At 38.8% G+C, this 19,906-nt stretch overlaps 1 protein-coding gene across 1 annotated transcript in view; it reads left to right on the top strand.

Moving 5' to 3' along the window:
* The window catches only part of LOC121395084 (E3 ubiquitin-protein ligase MARCHF11-like), a 33,839-nt gene extending 16,934 nt beyond the window's left edge, over positions 1-16,905 (top strand). The window contains exons 2-4 of the mRNA XM_041567642.1: positions 6,807-6,962; positions 10,716-10,908; positions 16,390-16,905. Of these exons, the coding sequence (XP_041423576.1) occupies positions 6,807-6,962; positions 10,716-10,908; positions 16,390-16,715 (675 nt within the window). The 3' untranslated portion in view covers positions 16,716-16,905. The remainder of the gene's footprint in view (positions 1-6,806; positions 6,963-10,715; positions 10,909-16,389) is intronic.
* The last annotated feature ends 3,001 nt before the right edge of the window (positions 16,906-19,906 follow it).

Below are 19,906 nucleotides of genomic sequence, written 5' to 3'. Positions count from 1 at the left end.
ACACTATCATGGAAGACAAGGGGAGCCTTTGTCTGATATTGCAGAAGGAGATTTGTCAGATGACTCAGATGTGCTGTCTCAAGCAGGTTCGGAAGAGGGAGAAATTGAGTCAGAGGAAGAGTCCTCTTTCGATTTGGCAGTAATTGATCCATTAATTAAGGCAGTTAGGCAAACCCTAACTTTTCCTACAGAATCGGCGAGAGTATCTGCAGCGGATAAATTATTTCCCTCTTCGAAAAAGAGATCTGTGTGTTTTCCGGTACACTCGTCTATTAAAGAAATTATTCAGACGGAGTGGAAAAAGACAGAGAAAAGAGCCCAGACAGCAGGGAAGTTCGGAAAAAAATATCCCTTTGATGAGCAGGACTCAAAGGCTTGGGAGTCTCCACCAAAGGTCGATGCGGCTGTGGTTAGGTTGGCTAAAAAGACTACCTTACCAGTAGATGATGCGACGGTCTTTAAAGAACCAATGGAGAAGAATATAGAATTTAATCTAAGAAAAGCCTTTGGATCAGCGGGAGCAGCCTGTAAGCCAGCGGTGGCTTTAACATCTGTATCTAGAGCCTTGAAGGTGTGGCTGTCTGAGCTAGGAGAAGCTATATCATCGAATGTAAAAAGACCTAAGCTGCTGGAGATGTTAGCAGACTGCAGAATGGCAACGGAGTTTATTTCGGAAGCCTCAATAGATTTGGTGCATTTTTCAGCTAGATCTATGGCTCTATCCGTAGCAGCCAGGAGGGCACTATGGCTAAAATCTTGGGCAGCAGATACGGCATCGAAAGTAAACCTGTGTCAGTTACCTTTTGAGGGAGAGATGCTATTCGGGGAAAAACTTGATGCTATCATTAAAAAGGTGTCGGGAGGTAAAAGTGTATTTTTACCTCAAGAAAACCAAGCCAAGAAACCCCGCTATGAGTTGAGCTATAACAAGCCGAAAGATAAATCTTTTAGGGCTTCTAGATAGCATAAGCCCGGGAAAGAGTATTCCAGGCAGTCTTCCTGGAGAGCAGGTCGGCCAAGTTCCAGAGGGACATCAAAGAGACCTGGCAGGCTAGCCGAATTCTCTCATGTCTGGGCCACGACTATTCAGGACGTATGGGTACAGAAAGTGGTACAGTCAGGGTTTCTACTGGAGTTCAAATCCGTACCCAGAAATTTTTTTTTCATACAATCCGTCGTCAGGGCGACAGAATTGGACAGGAAGCTGGCTCAAGATTATTTGAACCAACTGTTCGAGTCAGGGGCAATAGAAACTGTCCCTCCTCTAGAAAGAGGCACAGGGTTTTACTCAAAACTGTTCCTGGTAAAGAAAGCTTCGGGAGCGTTAAGACCAGTTTTGGACATGAGAAAACTGAACAAATTTCTACAAGCAAAAAAATTCAAAATGGAATCATTAACGTCCATCATGCAAGCCGTCTCAGGGGGAGATTGGCTAACGAGTATAGATTTGAAAGATGCTTACTTTCATGTACCAATTGCAGAGGTGCACAGAAGATATCTAAGGTTCGCATTAGAAGACATGCATGTGCAATTCAGATGTCTACCTTTTGGCCTAGCACAGTCTCCAAGAGTGTTCACGAAAGTTCTAGTGACACTCATTGCAGAATTAAGAAAAGAGGGAGTATCAGTGTACCATTATTTGGACGATATTCTGGTAGTGGCAGGTTCAAGAACAGAGGACGAAGTTCATACTACCAAGGTAAAAGAGTTTTTGCTGAACCATGGATGGGTAGTGAATCAAGAAAAGAGCAACTTGCTTCCCACTCATTCTCTTCAATACTTGGGAGCCCTCTTCCAGACGGAACAGAACACCGTCAGCCTACCTCTAGACAGACAGCGCAAGGTGAGCGAACTAATAATGAAATTCAAGAGGAAGAAGACAGTCTCCGTGCAACATTGCCTGAAGGTAATAGGATCTATGGCGGCGACAATTCAAATAGTGAGGTGGGCAAGGTGGCATTTAAGGCCCTTGCAGGTTTTTCTTCTAAGAAAGGTAAAGCAGCCTCACTTACATTTGCAAGAAAGAGTGGTGGTACCACTAGAGGTCAAAGAAACTCTGTCCTGGTGGTGCAAGCAGGAAAATCTATCAAGAGGAATGCCTCTAGAACATCCACAGTGGGTGGTAGTGACCACCGATGCTTCAAATGTGGGGTGGGGAGCCCACATAGGCGAAACATTTATACAAGGCACTTGGAGGGCAGAAAATGTGTCCTCAAATATTCTCGAATTAAGAGCAATAAGAAAGGCTCTTCTGTTCTTCTCTCACCTGCTGAAAGACAAACAAGTGAAAATAAGGACAGACAATACTACGGCAGTCGCTTATATTGTGAAGCAAGGGGGCACCAGGAGTACAATGCTATTGGAAGAAGTAAAGCCACTGTTTCAGTGGGCAGAAGAGTGGCTGGAAGGGTTAACCGCCATTCACCTTCCAGGAAAAGAAAATTGGAAAGCGGACTTCCTCAGCCGGTCAGTAATAGATCCGGGAGAGTGGAGTTTACACATAGACATTTTCGAAGAAATTGTAAGAAATTGGGGACATCCGGACATAGATGTGATGGCAACCCTACAGAACAGAAAATGTCTTCGGTTCTTCTCAAGGTTCCCCTGCAGGGATGCAGAGGCAGTAGATGGCCTAAGTCAGAGTTGGTCAGAAGATTTAATTTATGTCTTTCCTCCATTTCCTTTAATTTGGAGGGTATTGAAGAAAATAAAATTGGACATGGCGGAGGCCATCGCGATAATACCCTTCTGGCCCAGGAGGCCGTGGTTCCCTCTGCTCCAGAAGCTAGCCATAGGAAGGCCGATAGCAATTCAGAAATTTCCAGGCTGGCTGTCGCAGGATTCCATACAGTTTCAGGAGTACAATCATCTGTCTTTGATGGCCTGGCGGTTGAGAGGGAGAGATTAGAACGCCTCTCGCTAAAGGATGAAGTCATAGACTTGTTGCTGAAGTCAAGAAAAAATAGCACTTCTCAACAGTATTACAAAGTATGGGAGAAATTTGTAGCATTTGTTGTGGGAAAAGAGAAAGATCCTTTGTCTCCATCATCAACAGTTGTGTTAGAATTTCTGTTCTCTGGATATGAGAGGAAATTACATTATAATACATTGAAAGGCCAGGTGTCGGCAATTTCAGCTCTAACTGGAAAAACATGGGCAGAAGATCCTTTGGTTAAGAGATTCTTCAATGCTTTGATGAGAGTAAGACCAATGAGAAGGGATTGTCGACCACCATGGGATTTGCCCCTGGTATTAAAGGTTCTCACTGAGTCTCCATTCGAACCACTGGAGGAAACATCGTTATGGAACATGACATTGAAAGTGGTACTCTTAGTGGCAGTGACTTCGGCTTGCAGAGTAGGAGAGTTATCAGCTTTGGCTGCATCTGAACCACACACAGTCATTTTCGAAGACAAGGTGGTGTTAAAACCTGCTTTCGGGTTTCTGCCAAAAGTAATTTCGAAATTCCATATGGATAAGTTATCTTACCTTCTTTCTTTCCAGATCCACAGTCTACGCAAGAATCAGTGTGGCACACACTAGATTTGGTGAGAGCTATAAAAATTTATTTGAAAAGAACAGAACTGTGGAGGAAATCTGAACGATTATTCATAGTTCCTAATGGAGCAAGGAAAGGACAAGCGCCAACAAAGAGAACAATTAGTTCCTGGATTGTGGCAGCTATAGCAAAAGCGTACAATGTGGCAGGAAGGAGTGTTCCTAAAGGGTTGAAGGCTCACTCTACCAGGGCATTGGCCAGTTCCTGGGCGGCACAAGCCAGGGGGTCGCCAGAGAACATCTGCAAATCAGCAAGATGGTCGTCCTTTAATACTTTTGTGAAGCATTACAGATTGGACGTGTTGTCCTCTCAAGAAGCTAAATTTGGGAGAAAAGTGTTGCAATCTGTAGTTTTTTCTGATGATTAAAAAATTTCTGTTAAACGCATATTGTTTCCCGCCCTCTATTTTAAGCTTGGGGATTTCCCATTGGTCAATGCTGGCATGGGTGACTATGGGAAAACAGGAAATTGTTTATACATACCGTAATTTCTGTTTCCTGGTCACTTCCATGACAGCATTCACCGGGGAGTTTCCCACCCTGTATGGGGACAGCTTTATACTAAGACAAGAGGGTAAGGGAGGAAGGAGAACTTTGAACTATTGGTGGGAGGTCCTGTCCGCTGGCCAGCAGGGGAATTAACCCATTGGTGAATGCTGTCATGGAAGTGACCAGGAAACAGAAATTACGGTATGTATAAACAATTTCCTGTTTTCCTTAAAGCTAAAATATTTCACTGCTGTGTCCATCTTTCCATATGCTCACAAATGAGATGGATGTTTGCGTGACTGTGGCCTGTGTGTGAGTTTTTTGTGCGAGAAAATAGTATTGACAGCAATTTAAATTCGCAATTTGCGAAACTATTTTGTGAATATTTTTTCCACCACCTAAGTCCTGGTGTAAAAATATGCACAATTTGCAATATTCCCAATTTAAAAATCTCTATTGCACATTCTCAGTGGGAAAAAAACCTTGTAATTCTATTTGCTCTTATTCACCTCTCTTATTTAACTTAATAAAGGGCAAATATATTTACTGTGCGAATCATTCTGCAATGTGCAAATTTTTAATATAAATGAGCCCGTGAGTTTAGTCATGCTTTCAAAAACCTCTAAAACAACTAAAATTCGACCTCTAATAAATAAGCCTCTACAATTAAGAGGATTAATATTTTAAAAGTATTCAAAGAAAGGTTTTTGGTTGTTTCTGGACTTTTAATGTGGCATTTATATCATGGCATTGTTCCTCTATCACTTATAGGTCATTTCATGATGATATACACCTTGTGCTTAAGTTTATCACTCATTCTGCGTCTGTGAAAACCTCTAAAGTTTAAAGTGAAATTTCTAAACTTCTCCAGCAATCAGATACCAGATAGGAGTTGTAACACTAGACCAATGCTGCTTGAAAACAATAAAATATTTCAGTTGGCAGAATTTAATCAGATGCTATCCAGAGTCAATTGACTTTTGATATCAAGTTCTGAATGTTTTTCCTTTTAGTTCAGAGCTCACCTGCACTCCCCTGTGAAAAGGATGCCTATCTAAAATGACAATTCTTGATAAAATATTAAATGTTTCTATAACTTAACTTAAGAGGGTACTGTACTAAAACTACCATTTATATACGAAACATAACTCTTGGGCTGATGGGGCCTTACTGAGAAACCTCCAAATCAATTACTTATCCTCCCACACTCCATTGCAGCAGGTCTCTGTCATAGAAAGAGATAACCTCCTTGAAGCAGGAACCCACCCATGTTAACTATGGTTTATCCCAAAACTTTTTAAATGCAATTTGTGCCTGCAGCTCATAATTTGCTTTTCAAACATTGGATCTTTGTCGGCAACGTCCCATTCCTGTCCTGTCTCTACGTCCACTCCATCCTGCTTTACTCTGTTCCTGCTTTTGCCTCTTCTGCTGCACCATCCCACTCCAGTCCTGTTCCAAATTCTGCCTCTTCGCCCACACAATCCCACTTCAGTCCTCCACCTACTTCGTCCTAAAGGGGGCCCGACTTTCTGAATTAGCTGGGTCCCGTTTGAAAGCGCGCAAGCTGAACCCTGAAGCGCTGAAGAACCGGAGCCAGGAACGGAGCCAAAGCCACGTAAAGACCCAAATGTAAGGGTACCTGGTGGTCCAGTGGTGTGGCAGGGGTGCCTGATGCGCTCCCTGCAGGGATGCCCGGTGCTGATGTGTGACGTCATCAAATGCGAAGTGAATTTCAAATATTTAAAGTGACCTTTACCTAAAACTCATTGCCCAACGTAGGTCTATTTTTATAGTCCCTGGGTGCTGATACCACACCAGGTATCTAGGAAGCTTCTGCAATATTACTAATCAGTTGCAGAATACAGAGTGGCAAAGATTACTGCTGTTAAGCTTAATGATGATAAATACACTAATATACTGGAACATTTTAGTATATTTGTATATTTTGATTAATGCATAATTATTTTCCATTGCTTCATCAGCTAATTTGCCTGTTCTTATAATATTATTGTTGCCCCCCCCCTACAATGGGATGGGGTGATATTGGCAGCTGGTCTACTGTGGACAATTCTGTATAATTTCTAGAAAGCATGATATCTTTATTTACAAAAACCTTGCCTATGTTGGACCCTTGGGTTCAGGCCATAAAAATACATTATTTAAACTCTGAAAACAGCTACTCTGCAAGTGAACTGGTAGAACAACAGATCAATGTTTGCTGCAATAAAGAGCAGAAAACCTTCAGCATAAATACTGTAATATAAATATTCATCTCCAAAGAGATAAATTAGCAAGAAAATGTCCGTGCCTGAACTTTGTTAAAGCTTTAAAACGTAGTCATTCCAGTAAAAATCAACCCCACATCTGTGATTCAGCACAGAAAACGGGACGTCTCATAGCTTACAGGTAGTGTATAAATTCCCAAGTACCTGGATATGGAATATGCTTATTATTGCTGCCTTTACCAAGATACCTGTGTGCATTCTATTAATGAGTGGCCATAATACCTTGGTCTGTGTGAGATCAATCAATAAGGTGTCAAAATGAGTGCCAATCAGTAAAACTGTATGTGAAATGTAGAGCATATGCTCAACTTGTGCATTTTTTAGGACATTTGTATTTTAGTGTATTTTAGTTACATTTATGGACCCTATCAAAATGTTAAAATGACAAAAAGGCTTTTTGTGAAGCTTTAAGAATGTTTTTTTAACACAAATTATTTGTTCATATTATAGTATTATGCTTGGTCTATCCAGGGTGAATTGCTAAATCCATGTCGATGTGATGGATCAGTGAGGCACACACATCAGCTCTGCCTTTTAAAATGGATTAGTGAAAGAGGCTCATGGACCTGTGAACTTTGCTGCTATAGATACCAAGTCATAGCAATCAGAATGAAGAAACCATGCCAGGTAAGAGCAAACCCTGTTGTAAATACTTCTATTAAAGGACATGTCCATGGCCAGTCTCCTCCAGCAAGACAGGTCTGTAAATCCATTGGCTTATGTTACATTGTTTCAAAAGCTAGAGCCACCTCGGCAGAAAATAGAAAGGGACAAACACTGCTTTCGATAGCAATACATATGCAAGTAACTTAAAAACCCTAGAAAATTTGTAAATAATGTATATTGCAAAGTTGCTTAGAATTGTGGTTTCACGAGGAAACTTCGGACGACTTCGGAAAATGAATCACGCCGAGTGCCATCCCACCGGCAATTTACATTTTAGCCGCTGGGAAGGCAGATGAGGCAGTTCGGGGGAATTAGTCGCCCCAAAGAAGAGGAAATTTTTCGAGGGGCGACTAATCTCCCCGAATCTGCCTGTGTGCCCTGACCCTTATTGTTCACACCCCGAAAGCCCTGTACTGCACCTGAGACCCAGACTGAAAGTGCATTGTTCACCTGTTCACACTTCAGACAAACCAGCGTTGTGTCTTTATGTAGCACAGTATGAACTGTCCATCTTAGAGTCCAGAGTTCCTTGTGTTTGCCATACTTGCACTGTGCTCCCTGTGGGTGCCATACTCTGCTTGCTCTATGCTCCCTGTGTGTATCATACTCTGCCTTCCCTATGCTCCCTGTGTGTGCCATACTCTGCCCCACCCATGATCCCTGTGTGTGCCATACTCTATTCAGCCGAATCAAATACGAATCCAAACATCTTGTGGCTTTTCTTCACACAAACAAGAAAGTAAAATATTTTTTAACTGCACAATAGACTTCAAAGGCACCGTCTTGCGGCACTCGAGTTTCTCCTGTAAGTGACGATCAACAGTGAGCATGTGCAGTTGGAGCTGTGCATGCTCAGTGATGCCAATAAGCTAAAATTTAGCATCAAAGATGGCGCCCTTGAACTCCATTGCACTACTTTGTTTAAAAGTACTTTGTTTATATTTACATATATTCAGCCAACATATTGACCAACATATGTGATATAGCTGATATTCAGTCCTGCACATAGTAAAGCTTGAACAAAATTAATCAAATGGACAAAAAAAGTTTTAATAACAAGTTTGCTCAATCTTGCCCTCTAATATTTCTACAGGGGCTGATTACTGTCCTCATCTTTTTTGTTGGAGGGCTAATTCACAGTAACATTTTCATTAGTGTGTTAATAATCTGTCTAGCAGATAAATTGAATCTCTGATTATACAAGCTTCTCTGATTAAAAAAAGTAATATGTCTTCTTTGATTTTTTTTAAAACCAGTATTGTACGGAGTATAGTATTAAACACATTTGAAAAACTGAAAAAATAGACTTCCTTGTTTCTTCCAAACATAGAGCGAGGACAGAACCTTGAGGAACAGGGGGAGGACTGTGGAGGCATAATAATTACAGCTGCAGTTTCTTTCTTGGTGCAGCAGATGACATTTTCGGTTAAATTCTAGTGTGGATTTATGAAAACATTTGCTGCTGCCAAATCCACAAACTTTGCTGTGCTGCCATATGTGACACAATCCCTTGTTGAAATAATAAGCCAGGCTTAGCACCTATCAGCTTCATAGAAGGCTACAAATTTTTTCTGTGTTTTCAAGTAGCCAGTTTTAATTAAAAGGGCATTTCCCTGATTGATATATATATATATATATATATATATATATATATTTACATATATTCAGCCAACATATTGACCAACATATGTGATATAACTGATATTCAGTCCTGCACATAGTAAAGCTTGAACAAAATTAATCAAATGGACAAAAAACGTTTTAATAACAAGTTTGCTCAATCTTGCCCTCTAATATTTCTACAGGGGCTGATTACTGTCCTCATCTTTTTTGTTGGAGGGCTAATTCACAGTAACATTTTCATTAGTGTGTTAATAATCTAAATTCTAGTGTGGATTTATGAAAACATTTGCTGCTGCCAAATCCACAAACTTTGCTGCCAAACTGTACCCCGCAAAAATTTGGCTGCACATTAAAATGTATTTAAGTGCTGGAGATGGTGTGGGACCCTGGGTTTCAGCCACAGCGGGGTGCAGGGATAAATCATACCTACCTCAATCCAAACTGTAACCACCACTGGGTAGATTTAAGTTGAAATCTTTACGTGAAAAGAAATTGTTGAATATACAGCACCAGCATAAACAATATGGTTTCACCAAGCCAAAATTTTTAATGTGGAAATGCAAGGCAAAAAGGACTCCAGCATTGAATTGTTAAATTACTGGCAGAGAAAATAATGGAAGAGTGTATGCTGAGGCCCCCTCTGAACAAAGACTGCATACATAAGGATAAGTCACAGGGGAATGTGTGCTTCAGCATATGCTGGGGCACTGTGAGTTCTGCATCTGCACTGCTGGAACAGATAGGGAGCGTATACTGAGGCTGCCCCTGTCGCTTCCTTTTGTGGGTGTATAGGAGGCTTTATCTGCATGAAAAAGTAGAACATTTTTATAGTCAGATTCAAATGCCCTCAATATATACAGCAGGGCCCATGGCTCTTTAGTTGCACTTCTGCACCTGTTGGTTGCTTAAAAATGTTTCCTGGTTCTTCTCTTTTTTAAAGAGGCAGCAAATCTAATCAGGTTACAGCATTAGGAGATTTTAAATCGGAACTATTGCGAAAATGAAAATTGAATATAATCAATCAATTAAATATTCTGCATTGTTTCTCAAATAATCACGTTTATCTTCACTTTTCCTCTCTCAGCATGTGTCTCCTCATTCTGTCTTCATTCAGGAGTTGGGTGTCAGATGAATGATCCAATATATCTTATAGAGGGCTCCTTTTGCCTAGAAGAGGTATTAGAGCTCACTCTATTAAAATTACCAGAAATCCTGTCTGTCCACAAGCAGAATTTATGCAAAAGGCAGTTATTTTGTTAGATTTTGTTCGTACTGGAATCAGTTATTTGAGTGAGCTCTAATACATAAGCTAGGAAAGGAAGCCCCCCTATAAGATATATTGGATCTGTCAATGGATATGACACCCAACTGCTGCATGAAGAGAGAATGAAGAGAAACAGATGCTGAGAAAGGAATAATGAAGATAAACATGATTATTTCTGAAACAATGCAGAATATTTAATTGATTTATTATATTCAATTTTCATTTTCGCAATAGTTCCCATTTAATCCCATTTTGTATTTACAAAGTTTCTTACTTCAGTATGAGGAAGCTTATAAATATTTTCATTTTTGCCATAGTTCCCCTTTAAGGTTACATGTGCAAGTGGAAATTGTTATGGCTTTGATGATCTTGTTCTTGATCTATTTGATTTGCTTTACTTACTGTACTGAAATGTCAATACACAACCTTAAAAAACATAACATTTCTTTGGATTTGTAAAGTACCCATGGTATACAGCTGGTGTTGATCCTGCAAGCTCTTAATATTCCCCTCTGGATTTTGTGCCCACTTGAAGTTCTGGTATTTATGGCCTCAGAACTTAAGGTAATAGATCACCAAGACCAGAACAATGCATGGTCAGATTACTCATTTTATCAGCAATGCTTACAGAATATTTCTATGTAATGGTCAGTTTCTGTGTTATGGCTATACACTGGTCTAGTCTTTGGTATGAAAACAACTTGCTCTGGCTATATCTAATGTAATAAAATTATATGTTATATTTGTATTTTTTTTATTTCTATATTTTTGTACTGTACTACACTGCAGTTATTTTTTATTATGAGTAACTCTCTCTTCTTTTTCAGTGGCAATGGATAACTGTAACTCTGGTTGAAAAAGTTCAAATGATTGCTGTGATCCTTGGAACTCTTTTCCTCATATCAAGTGTTACATGGCTTCTGTGGTCAGCATTTAGCCCGCAAGCAATATGGCAAAGGAAAGATATCCTTTTTCAGATTTGCTACGGCATGTATGGCTTCATGGATCTTGTTTGCATAGGTAAGCTTTCAACTCAATTGAAATATGTAAATTTGACTTAAATGTCAAAGAAGTCTTTGTATACTGTACAGCAGCAGGGCATTAATATTACCCGTGGCCCTGGTAATCAGTTGTTAGGACTTGGGGGGGCGGGAAGGTTTGTATGCTTGAGTTGAAAAAAAGCAGACCTTTTTTTAAAATATTCTATTTGGCAATATATGCATTGTTCCTCAAGGGTCATTGCCATGCCCAGATATGTCTGTTATGTTTAATAACTACTATGTCCCTAAAACTAGTGCATTTGCATTACATAACATATTAAAGTGGACCTGTCACCCAGACAGAAGTCCCTTTTCAAATTAAACATGAAATCCAATTTTTATTTTTTATTAAAGCATGCATAGCTGTGTAAGCGCATTTAAAAATCTCAGATGTCAATCAAATATTGTCTGCCCCTCCTCTATGCCATGGGCATAGAGGCAAGGCAGACAATTACTTTCACTTTCCATTCAGCACTTTCTACATGTCACTGCTCTCCACACATTCCCCCATTCTCTTTACCATTTAATTGTGTAGCCAGGGCATGGGGATGGACATTGGGTCCCCCATTCTGGTGCACAAACAAGATTCTGAGCTGATGCAAGGCTTTCCTTAAAAACAGTGTCCACAAAATGGCTGCTGCCTGCTTGCTATCATTTTGAATTCCCAGACTGAAGGAAACAAGATTCAAATCATTTAAACAGTGTAATTAAAGTTCATTTTGCTTGACTAATGTGATAAAATAGGATTTTGAATAATTTTTTTGGGTGACGGTCCCCTTTAAAGTTGAGAATTATATTTTATACATAGTACAGCATGTACAGTATGTATAATTAAAGTAATCTTTTTTGTGACTTCTGGAGCATCAATAACATAACCCTATCCATAGATCAGTAGGCCTGTATATTTCCAAAATGTTTTGGCTTTATTTCCTTTGTTTTCCAAGAGTGGGGAGAGTATATATTGGGTCTATATATGTCCAGATGTCATGAGATTATTTGGCCATTTTCATCCATACCTCACAACTTTCTGGTCAGCAGACATGTTGGCAAGTCACAATGCATCAGCAGATTAGGCGGCGACAGGAATTCCTTGTCACTTCTTGTTGGGTTGACCACTTTTAGGAAGAGAATAGTTCATCAACAACTGATATATTATTATGATTCCTCTCCAAAATAGGCAAAAGGGATGGAATCTCAGATCTTGAGGGTTATTTTTGTTTCATTTTATTTATGGGTCAAGATACATTTTACAGTAAAATCCTTTGTTTTCCAAGAGTGGGGAGAGTATATATTGGGTCCATATATGTCCAGATGTCATGAGATTATTTGGCCATTTTCATCCATACCTCACAATTTTCTGGTCAGCAGACATGTTGGCAAGTCACAATGCATCAGCAGATGAGGCGGCGACAGGAATTCCTTGTCACTTCTTGTTGGGTTGACCACTTTTAGGAAGAGAATAGTCCATCAACAACTGATAAATTATTATGATTCCTCTCCAAAATAGGCATAAGGGATGGAATCTCAGATCTTGAGGGTTATCTTTTTTTCATTTTATTTATGGGTCAAGATACATTTTACAGTAAAATCCATTTTTTACCACTTCCCATTTAAACCACATCAACTCATGGTCATGGATAGAATTGTTTTTCTCATCTTGAAAATTAAAATAGTTTTGTGCATAGTTCTCCAGAAAGAGAAATTGCTCTCATTTTATTTTCTAGCTGTAACATATAATTCATTTTATTGCAGAAAATATGCTTTAGAACCAAAATATCTCATCTACTTCCTGCAAAACACATTACACTGAGGTTTTATGACACAATCAGTGGGGGGAGACTGTTCTCCTGAGGGACCAAGGTCCTGAAATTGGGACTTGTCCATTGGAAATTGGACTAATGGGCACCTTAAGTTAACATTATGAATTATGTAAGGGGCTGTGCACTTATATGTTCATCAATATATTGCAAGCTCTTTAAAGGAGAAGGAAAGGTTAAAACTAAGTAAGCCTTATCAGAAAGGTCCATCTAAATATACCAGTAAACCCCCAAAGTGGTGCTGCTCTGAGTCCCCTGTCAAAAGAAACACTGCATTTCTTTCCTTCTATTGTGTACTCATGGGCTTCTGTATCAGACTTCCTGCCTTCAGCTTAAACCTCATTGCCCTGGGCAAGAGCATGCTCAGTTTGTTCCTCTTCCCCCTCCCCTCCCTTTTCTACTGTAATCTGAGCCCAGAGCAGGGAGAGACTCAGGCAGGAAGTGATGTCACACCATGTTAATACTGCAGCTCCTATTCTAAACAAAGAGAGATTTTCTAGAGCTTTTTACTCAGGTATGGTAAAACATTATACAGAATAAATATAGCATTCTAGCTTGCACTATTGCAGCTAATCTATTGGCAATAAAATGCCTCCATAGTTTTCCTTCTCCTTTAAAAATATTAGGTATATGCAATCAAATATTTATTAGTTTCTACTCTTTTACGTTTAAGTTTAAGTATATTGACTGGTTAAAGTGGACCTGTCACCCACACACAAAAACCTGTATAATAAAAGTCATTTTCTAATTAAACATGAAATCCAAATTCTTTTTTTTTTATTAAAGCATTCATAGCTGTTAAATATTTCAGCAGTCAATCAAATATTGGCTGCCCCTCCTCTATACCTTAGACATAGAGGCAGGGCAAGCAATTACTTTCACTTTCCATTCAGCACTTTCTAGATGTCACTGCTCTCCCCACATTCCCCCAGTACATGGGGATGGGCATCAGGTCCCCCATTCTGCACAAACAAGATTCTGAGATGATGCAAGGCTTGCCTTAAAGGGGTTGTTAAATTTTGTATGATGTAGAGAGTGATATTCTGAGACAATTTGCAGTTGGATTTATTTTTTTATTATTTGTGGTTTTTGAGTTATTTAGCTTTTTATTCAGCAGCTCTTCAATTTGCATCTTAACCAATCTGGTAACTAGGGTCCAAATTACCCTAGCAGCCATGCATTGATTTGAAAAAGAGACTGGAATATGAATAGGAGAGGGTCTGAATAGAAGGATCAGAAATCAAAAGTAACAATAACAATACATTTGTAGCTTTACAGAGCTTTTGTTTTTTAAAAGGGAGTCAGCGATGCCCATTTGAAAGCTGCAAAGAGTCAGAAGAAAAAGGCAAATAACTATAAAACTAAAAATAAATAAATAATGAAAACCAATTGAAAAGTTGCTTATTATTGGATGTTCCATTACATAATAAAAGTTACCTTAAAGGTGAACCACCCCTTTAATAACAGTGTCCACAAAATGGCTCCTGCCTGCTTGCTAAAATTATGAATTTCCATAATTAATTATACAGTGTAATTAAAGATAATTTTGCTTGACTATCATGAAATTTGGAATATTTTTTTGGGTGATGGTCCCCTTTAAGTCACCAGCTCTCTTCTCTTTGTAATGTTTTTACGTGAGATTTTCATTACTCAATACATTGTAGCTGTGTTAGCTTGCATGGCTGTATTCAATACTCACTATAAATGAAGAAAACAATATGACATTTATTGGTATTTCAGCCACATTGAGTAGTGTATGACATTTTTAGGATTACAACTACTATTTACTGAGCAAAAAGGCAGGAACACCAAATTGCTGAAAGTCATTAAATCACTGAAAAAGAATATTTTACATTTGTTGTTTCCTGAAATAATCCAGAATTCCCTAGTTGTCAGCAGAATCTTTGCAACACCAGCACTCACCAAGCACATATGTAGCAAGGACTGGTACATACATATTTTATTCAAATAACCCTATTAACCATGTTTTTTCTAAAGGAAAGTAAAAGAGAATTCAATATCAAATATTATGTTGTTCAAGTTTAATTTCCCCTCTGGCATGCATTTTCCTAGGAAAACTCAATATGTTTTATTACTATCTATAAAAAATGTAATATCTACAGGAAGAAAAATGAAATTGCAGATTGTAGAAAGAGGAAGGGCACACTTACCATGAGGACTAGATTGCAAGTGAGGTCTACAAATTGTTCACCCCCTAATAACTTTTGCCATTAAAAATAAAAAACAAAGCAGCTATTGCATTGACATGGAATCTGATCCTGTGTTCTGTCCATAATGCAGGTGTTGCCAAACTTTATGGTTCAGTGTTTCTTTGCATTGATAGTGTTTCTCTTCCTCTTTGCGCTCTTACACATAAAAGTTTTCTTTTATGTGTTTGTTGCTCGCAGGTTTAAGACATAAACACGTTTGCTTGTTGATTCTATAATGTCTTGCCTGTTTCTACTTGTGAATTCAGACTTGTGTTTTATTACAGTCATGTTTTTTTTATACTAATAAAGAGAGATGTGTTGGGTTCACTCTGTAGTTGTGTATAAACAGGTACATCAGATAAGCAGCAAACTGACATCACACATGATAAATCAAATTGACCAATTGAACCTGCATTTTACGTTTTTCAGGGGACCAGAAAAAAATGGTGTAATGGTAAGAAAATGTAAAACCAGGTAAATTGCATTATGCATTATATATTGGAGGGACCACAAACAAAGGTAATTGTGTAAACTGATGGAAAATTAAAATCAAAATTAAAATGATTGTTTTCAGCAGGTAAAGAATCAGGCACAAAAGCCGTTTAGCCCATTTTGCTGAAAATCACTGTGGTCATTTTTTCAGGTTATGCCTTAAAGTGGAACTCCAGCTTCCAAACCAAAATTTGATAAAGAGGCCCACATTACACAGAAACCCCTAATATACCCATCATAGTTCTTCAAAAAGTATGAATAAATGCCATTTTCTATGCTGAAATCCAGCTGGTTAACAGTTCTTCTCTTTCTGCATCAGTTGAAATCCTGGCAGGGAAGGAGGGACTAAACAAATTGTAAAAACTTCTCCACAGCTTACAGACAGCATGCAGGAACTACATAACCCACAAACGTTGCACTGTGATATTCTATTTCTTATTGAAATCACGTTTGCAACGAATTGTGGGGTTTGGAGGATGCAGCTGGGGAGAGGTGGCTGCTGATACAAAGTAGTCAGCCAGCTCAGTAAAGTAGTCAGACAGATCATCAGGAGAGCAGGGGGCTAAGCTTAGGGAACTGTTGGTAAACATAATATTCTCCTTTTTCACTTACTGACGCCTGTACACTGCCTTGACGGAGCACGTCAGCTTATGCATACTTTGTACAAACTTTGTAACTAAAAGTGCCTATTTTTACAAAATGTTCCCTTTAATTTGTGCAAAAATAAGTTTTCCCTGGGGGCTGTATATTGGAGTGCTGGGGTTAAGTTGTGTAGTATTTATTACAAGCCACACCTAGGTGTACCCAATAAAAAGGGATGAGCTGCATTCTAGTGTGTTTTCTATATATATTCTATATATATATACTATAAATATGTATATTAATATGGGCAGGGTTATTAAAATTCTGCTAGCACTTATCAAATTGTTTCATTTTTTTCAGGTTTAATAGTCCATGAAGGAGCCGCTGTGTATAACGTTTTCAAAAGATGGCGAGCTGTAAATCTGGACTGGGATGTTTTGAATTATGATAAAGCTACAGATATAGAAGAAAGCTGTACTGCTGTGCCTTCAACAAGTAGGCCATTGTGGTTGCCACTGACTGCATTCAGATCAAGGACCTTAGTCCATCCTACGCAATTAAGCTCTCCCCGACTGCAGTGTGGTTATGTACTACTCCATTTGTTTAATCAGATGAGGCCTCCACAGGAAGACTCCCCTGAGGACACTCATTCTGGTGAAGTTGTAATGAGAGTAACTTCTGTATAAAGAATATGATCACTCTGCTAGAAAGAGGATAACAGATGTTCTCCATTTGTGGATGGTATTTTGGAATGTTGGTGAAATTAGCCCAAAGCACTTTTAAATAATTTAAATATAAATTCAAACTTTTTTTAACTTAATTCTTTTTTACAACTGTTCTACTAAAATGCAGTTTTCTGATTAAAATGTATTTTTTACAATATGTGGCTACTGGTATATTTTATATCAAATGCACAGTACTGAAATTAATTACTTTATTCTACAGCAGTGATCCCAAACCAGTGTCTTATGAGCAACATGTTGCTCTCTAACCCCTTGGATGTTGCTCCCAATGGCGTCAAAGCAGGTGCTTATTTTTAATAAATGGTTTGGATGCAAGTTTTGGTTGCATAGAAACCAGGTGTATTGCCAAACAGAGCTTCCTGTAGGCTGCCAGTCCACATAGGGGCTGCCAATAGCCAATCATAACCCTTATTTGCACCACCCAGAAATTTTTCACCACCCAGAAACATTGAATTGAAGGTGGCTTCCAGGTTAAAAGAAAAGGTTGGGGACCCTTGTTCTACAGGATAACATTTAGGGGCTGATTCACTATGGGTCGAATATCGAGGGTTAATTAACCCTCGATATTCGACTAGGAATTGAAATCCTTCGACTTCGAATATCGAAGTCGAAGGATTTAGCGCAGAAAATTCGATCGAACGATCGAAGGATTATTCCTTCGATCGAACGATTAAATCCTTCGAATCGAACGATCAAAAAAACTTAGGCAAGCCTATGGGGACCTTCCCCATAGGCTAACATTGACTTCGGTAGCTTTTATCTGCCGAACTAGGGGGTCGAAGTTTTTTTTAAAGAGTAAACAGGCCTGAATAAGGGAGCACCACCCCTAAATTTAAGCGAGACAGATAGATGGTGTGCAGGGTTATAAGGATAAATAGCAATACAAAAAGAAGAAAAAAGATTAACCCTTAAAGTTGCACCACCCCATCTTAACATCCGATGACTCGAGGAACAAATTGGTTAAAACTTAACTTTTAATAAATAAATTAAGAAACGTAAGTCCAGAAGAGCATTTAAAATATGGTTAGGAACAGGGAGACAAGGAACCCAGATCCATTTAGGCAAAAAATACACAGAATGGGGTGAATATTGGGATATCGATTGGTGACCAACCGACCTGCCAGACTTGGCATATAAATGCCCGTGAGTTTCGTCTGATCTAGATTAGTGAGCCATATGGTAAATTCAACCTTATATAAGAGCATCCAAACCTTGATTGAACTGCCACCCCTTCACCCTCAGGCGCACCCTCCCATTTCCATGGAGTAGAAATATATATACCAAACACCCCAAATTAAATCAGACAGTACGTATGCAAATATTGCCAACCTTGACAAAGCCTGCGATATGCGGGTGAAACGCGCGTCAGGCGCATTTTAGCTTAGTTAGGCAGGGGGACCGAATCAAACAAAAATTTTTTAGGCTCTTGCTCCACGGCATTAATGGGTGGGAAGCTCTGAGGGTGAAGGGGTGGGTTATCGACGGAACCTCTATTATTGGGATAGAATTTGGACTTCTTTGCGAACCACAATTAATATAACTACTTAGGTTGCTCACCATGGCAATGGGAGGGTGTGCTTGAGGGTGAAGGGGTGGTGCATCAAACTCCAAAGCGATCTTTGGAAGTCTTTAGCCTAATACACGACTTATTTATCGAGCTCTGCTACCTACCAGCACCCGTATGCCAAGGTTGGCAATATTTGCATACGTACTGCCTGATTTAATTTGGGGTGTTTGGTATATATATTTCTACTCCATGGAAATGGGAGGGTGCGCCTGAGGGTGAAGGGGTGGCAGTTCAATCAAGGTTTGGATGCTCTTATATAAGGTTGAATTTACCATATGGCTCACTAATCTAGATCAGACGAAACTCACGGGCATTTATATGCCAAGTCTGGCAGGTCGGTTGGTCACCAATCGATATCCCAATATTCACCCCATACTGTGTATTTTTTGCCTAAATGGATCTGGGTTCCTTGTCTCCCTGTTCCTAACTGTATTTTAAATGCTCTTCTGGACTTACGTTTCTTAATTTATTTATTAAAAGTTAAGTTTTAACCAATTTGTTCCTCGAGTCATCGGATGTTAAGATGGGGTGGTGCAACTTTAAGGGTTAATCTTTTTTCTTCTTTTTGTATTGTTTTTTTAAAGAGACAGTACTTCGACTATTGAATGCTCGAATAGTCGAACGATTTTTAGTTCGAATCCGATTCGAATTTAGTTTAGTTCGAATTCGATTCGAAGTCGTAGTCGAAGGTCGAAGTAGCCCATTCGATGGTCGAAGTAGCCCAAAAAAACCTTCGAAATTCGAAGTTTTTTTACTTCGAATCCTTCACTCGAATTTAGTGAATCAGCCCCTTAATTTGTATGTCATTTTTAAATCCAAACGTAAATTTTTATTCTGCTTATATATTTGATATATTTGATATATTTTAAGTATGATTTTTTTTAAATTTAAAATCACAATACAGGTATGGTATCAGTTATCCAGAATGCTCAGGACTTGGGGTTTTCCAGATAACAGATCTTTATGTAATTTAGATCTCCATACCGTAAGTCTACTTAAAATCATTTAAACATTAAATAAACCAAATTAGCTGGGTTTGTCTCCAATAAGGATTAATTAAAACATAGTTTGGATCACATACAAGGCACTGTATTATTATTATGGATAAAAATCATTTTTAAAAATCTGGTTAATTTGGATAAAAGCACAATCTACAGGTTTCTACACTCTGAAATGGAGCACAGAGGCCTTCTGCTGTTTGCACAATGGCCAGTTTATTTTTATTTTTTTTGCACTTTTTTCTTATTTCAAACTTAAATCAATAGTAAGTTAAAGAACAGCAAAATGTAGAGCAAAAGTGAGGGGTTATACGAAAAGAAAAAAAGAGTAAAACCAAAAACATCTTTTGGGTGTCTAAAAAAAGAGTGTGGGATTGCATTTTCTCTGCCAGATGGATGAGGTTCGCCACTTTTTAGATGTCTGTCACGTTTCGTCCTCTCACAACTGATCTGTATGAACTGAATTCAGTAAAACAACCTCTAAATCAGTGGCCAATAACTGCAAGCAGTAAGACAATTTTAAAACCACTCGTTGGAGACCAAAACAACAGTTGATTATTTACAATTAA

This window comes from Xenopus laevis, chromosome 6S, assembly GCF_017654675.1.
Source record: "Xenopus laevis strain J_2021 chromosome 6S, Xenopus_laevis_v10.1, whole genome shotgun sequence".
Lineage (NCBI taxonomy): Eukaryota > Metazoa > Chordata > Amphibia > Anura > Pipidae > Xenopus > Xenopus laevis.
The sequence above is the reverse complement of the archived record's forward strand: the minus strand, read 5'-3'. Positions and strand labels throughout refer to the sequence as shown.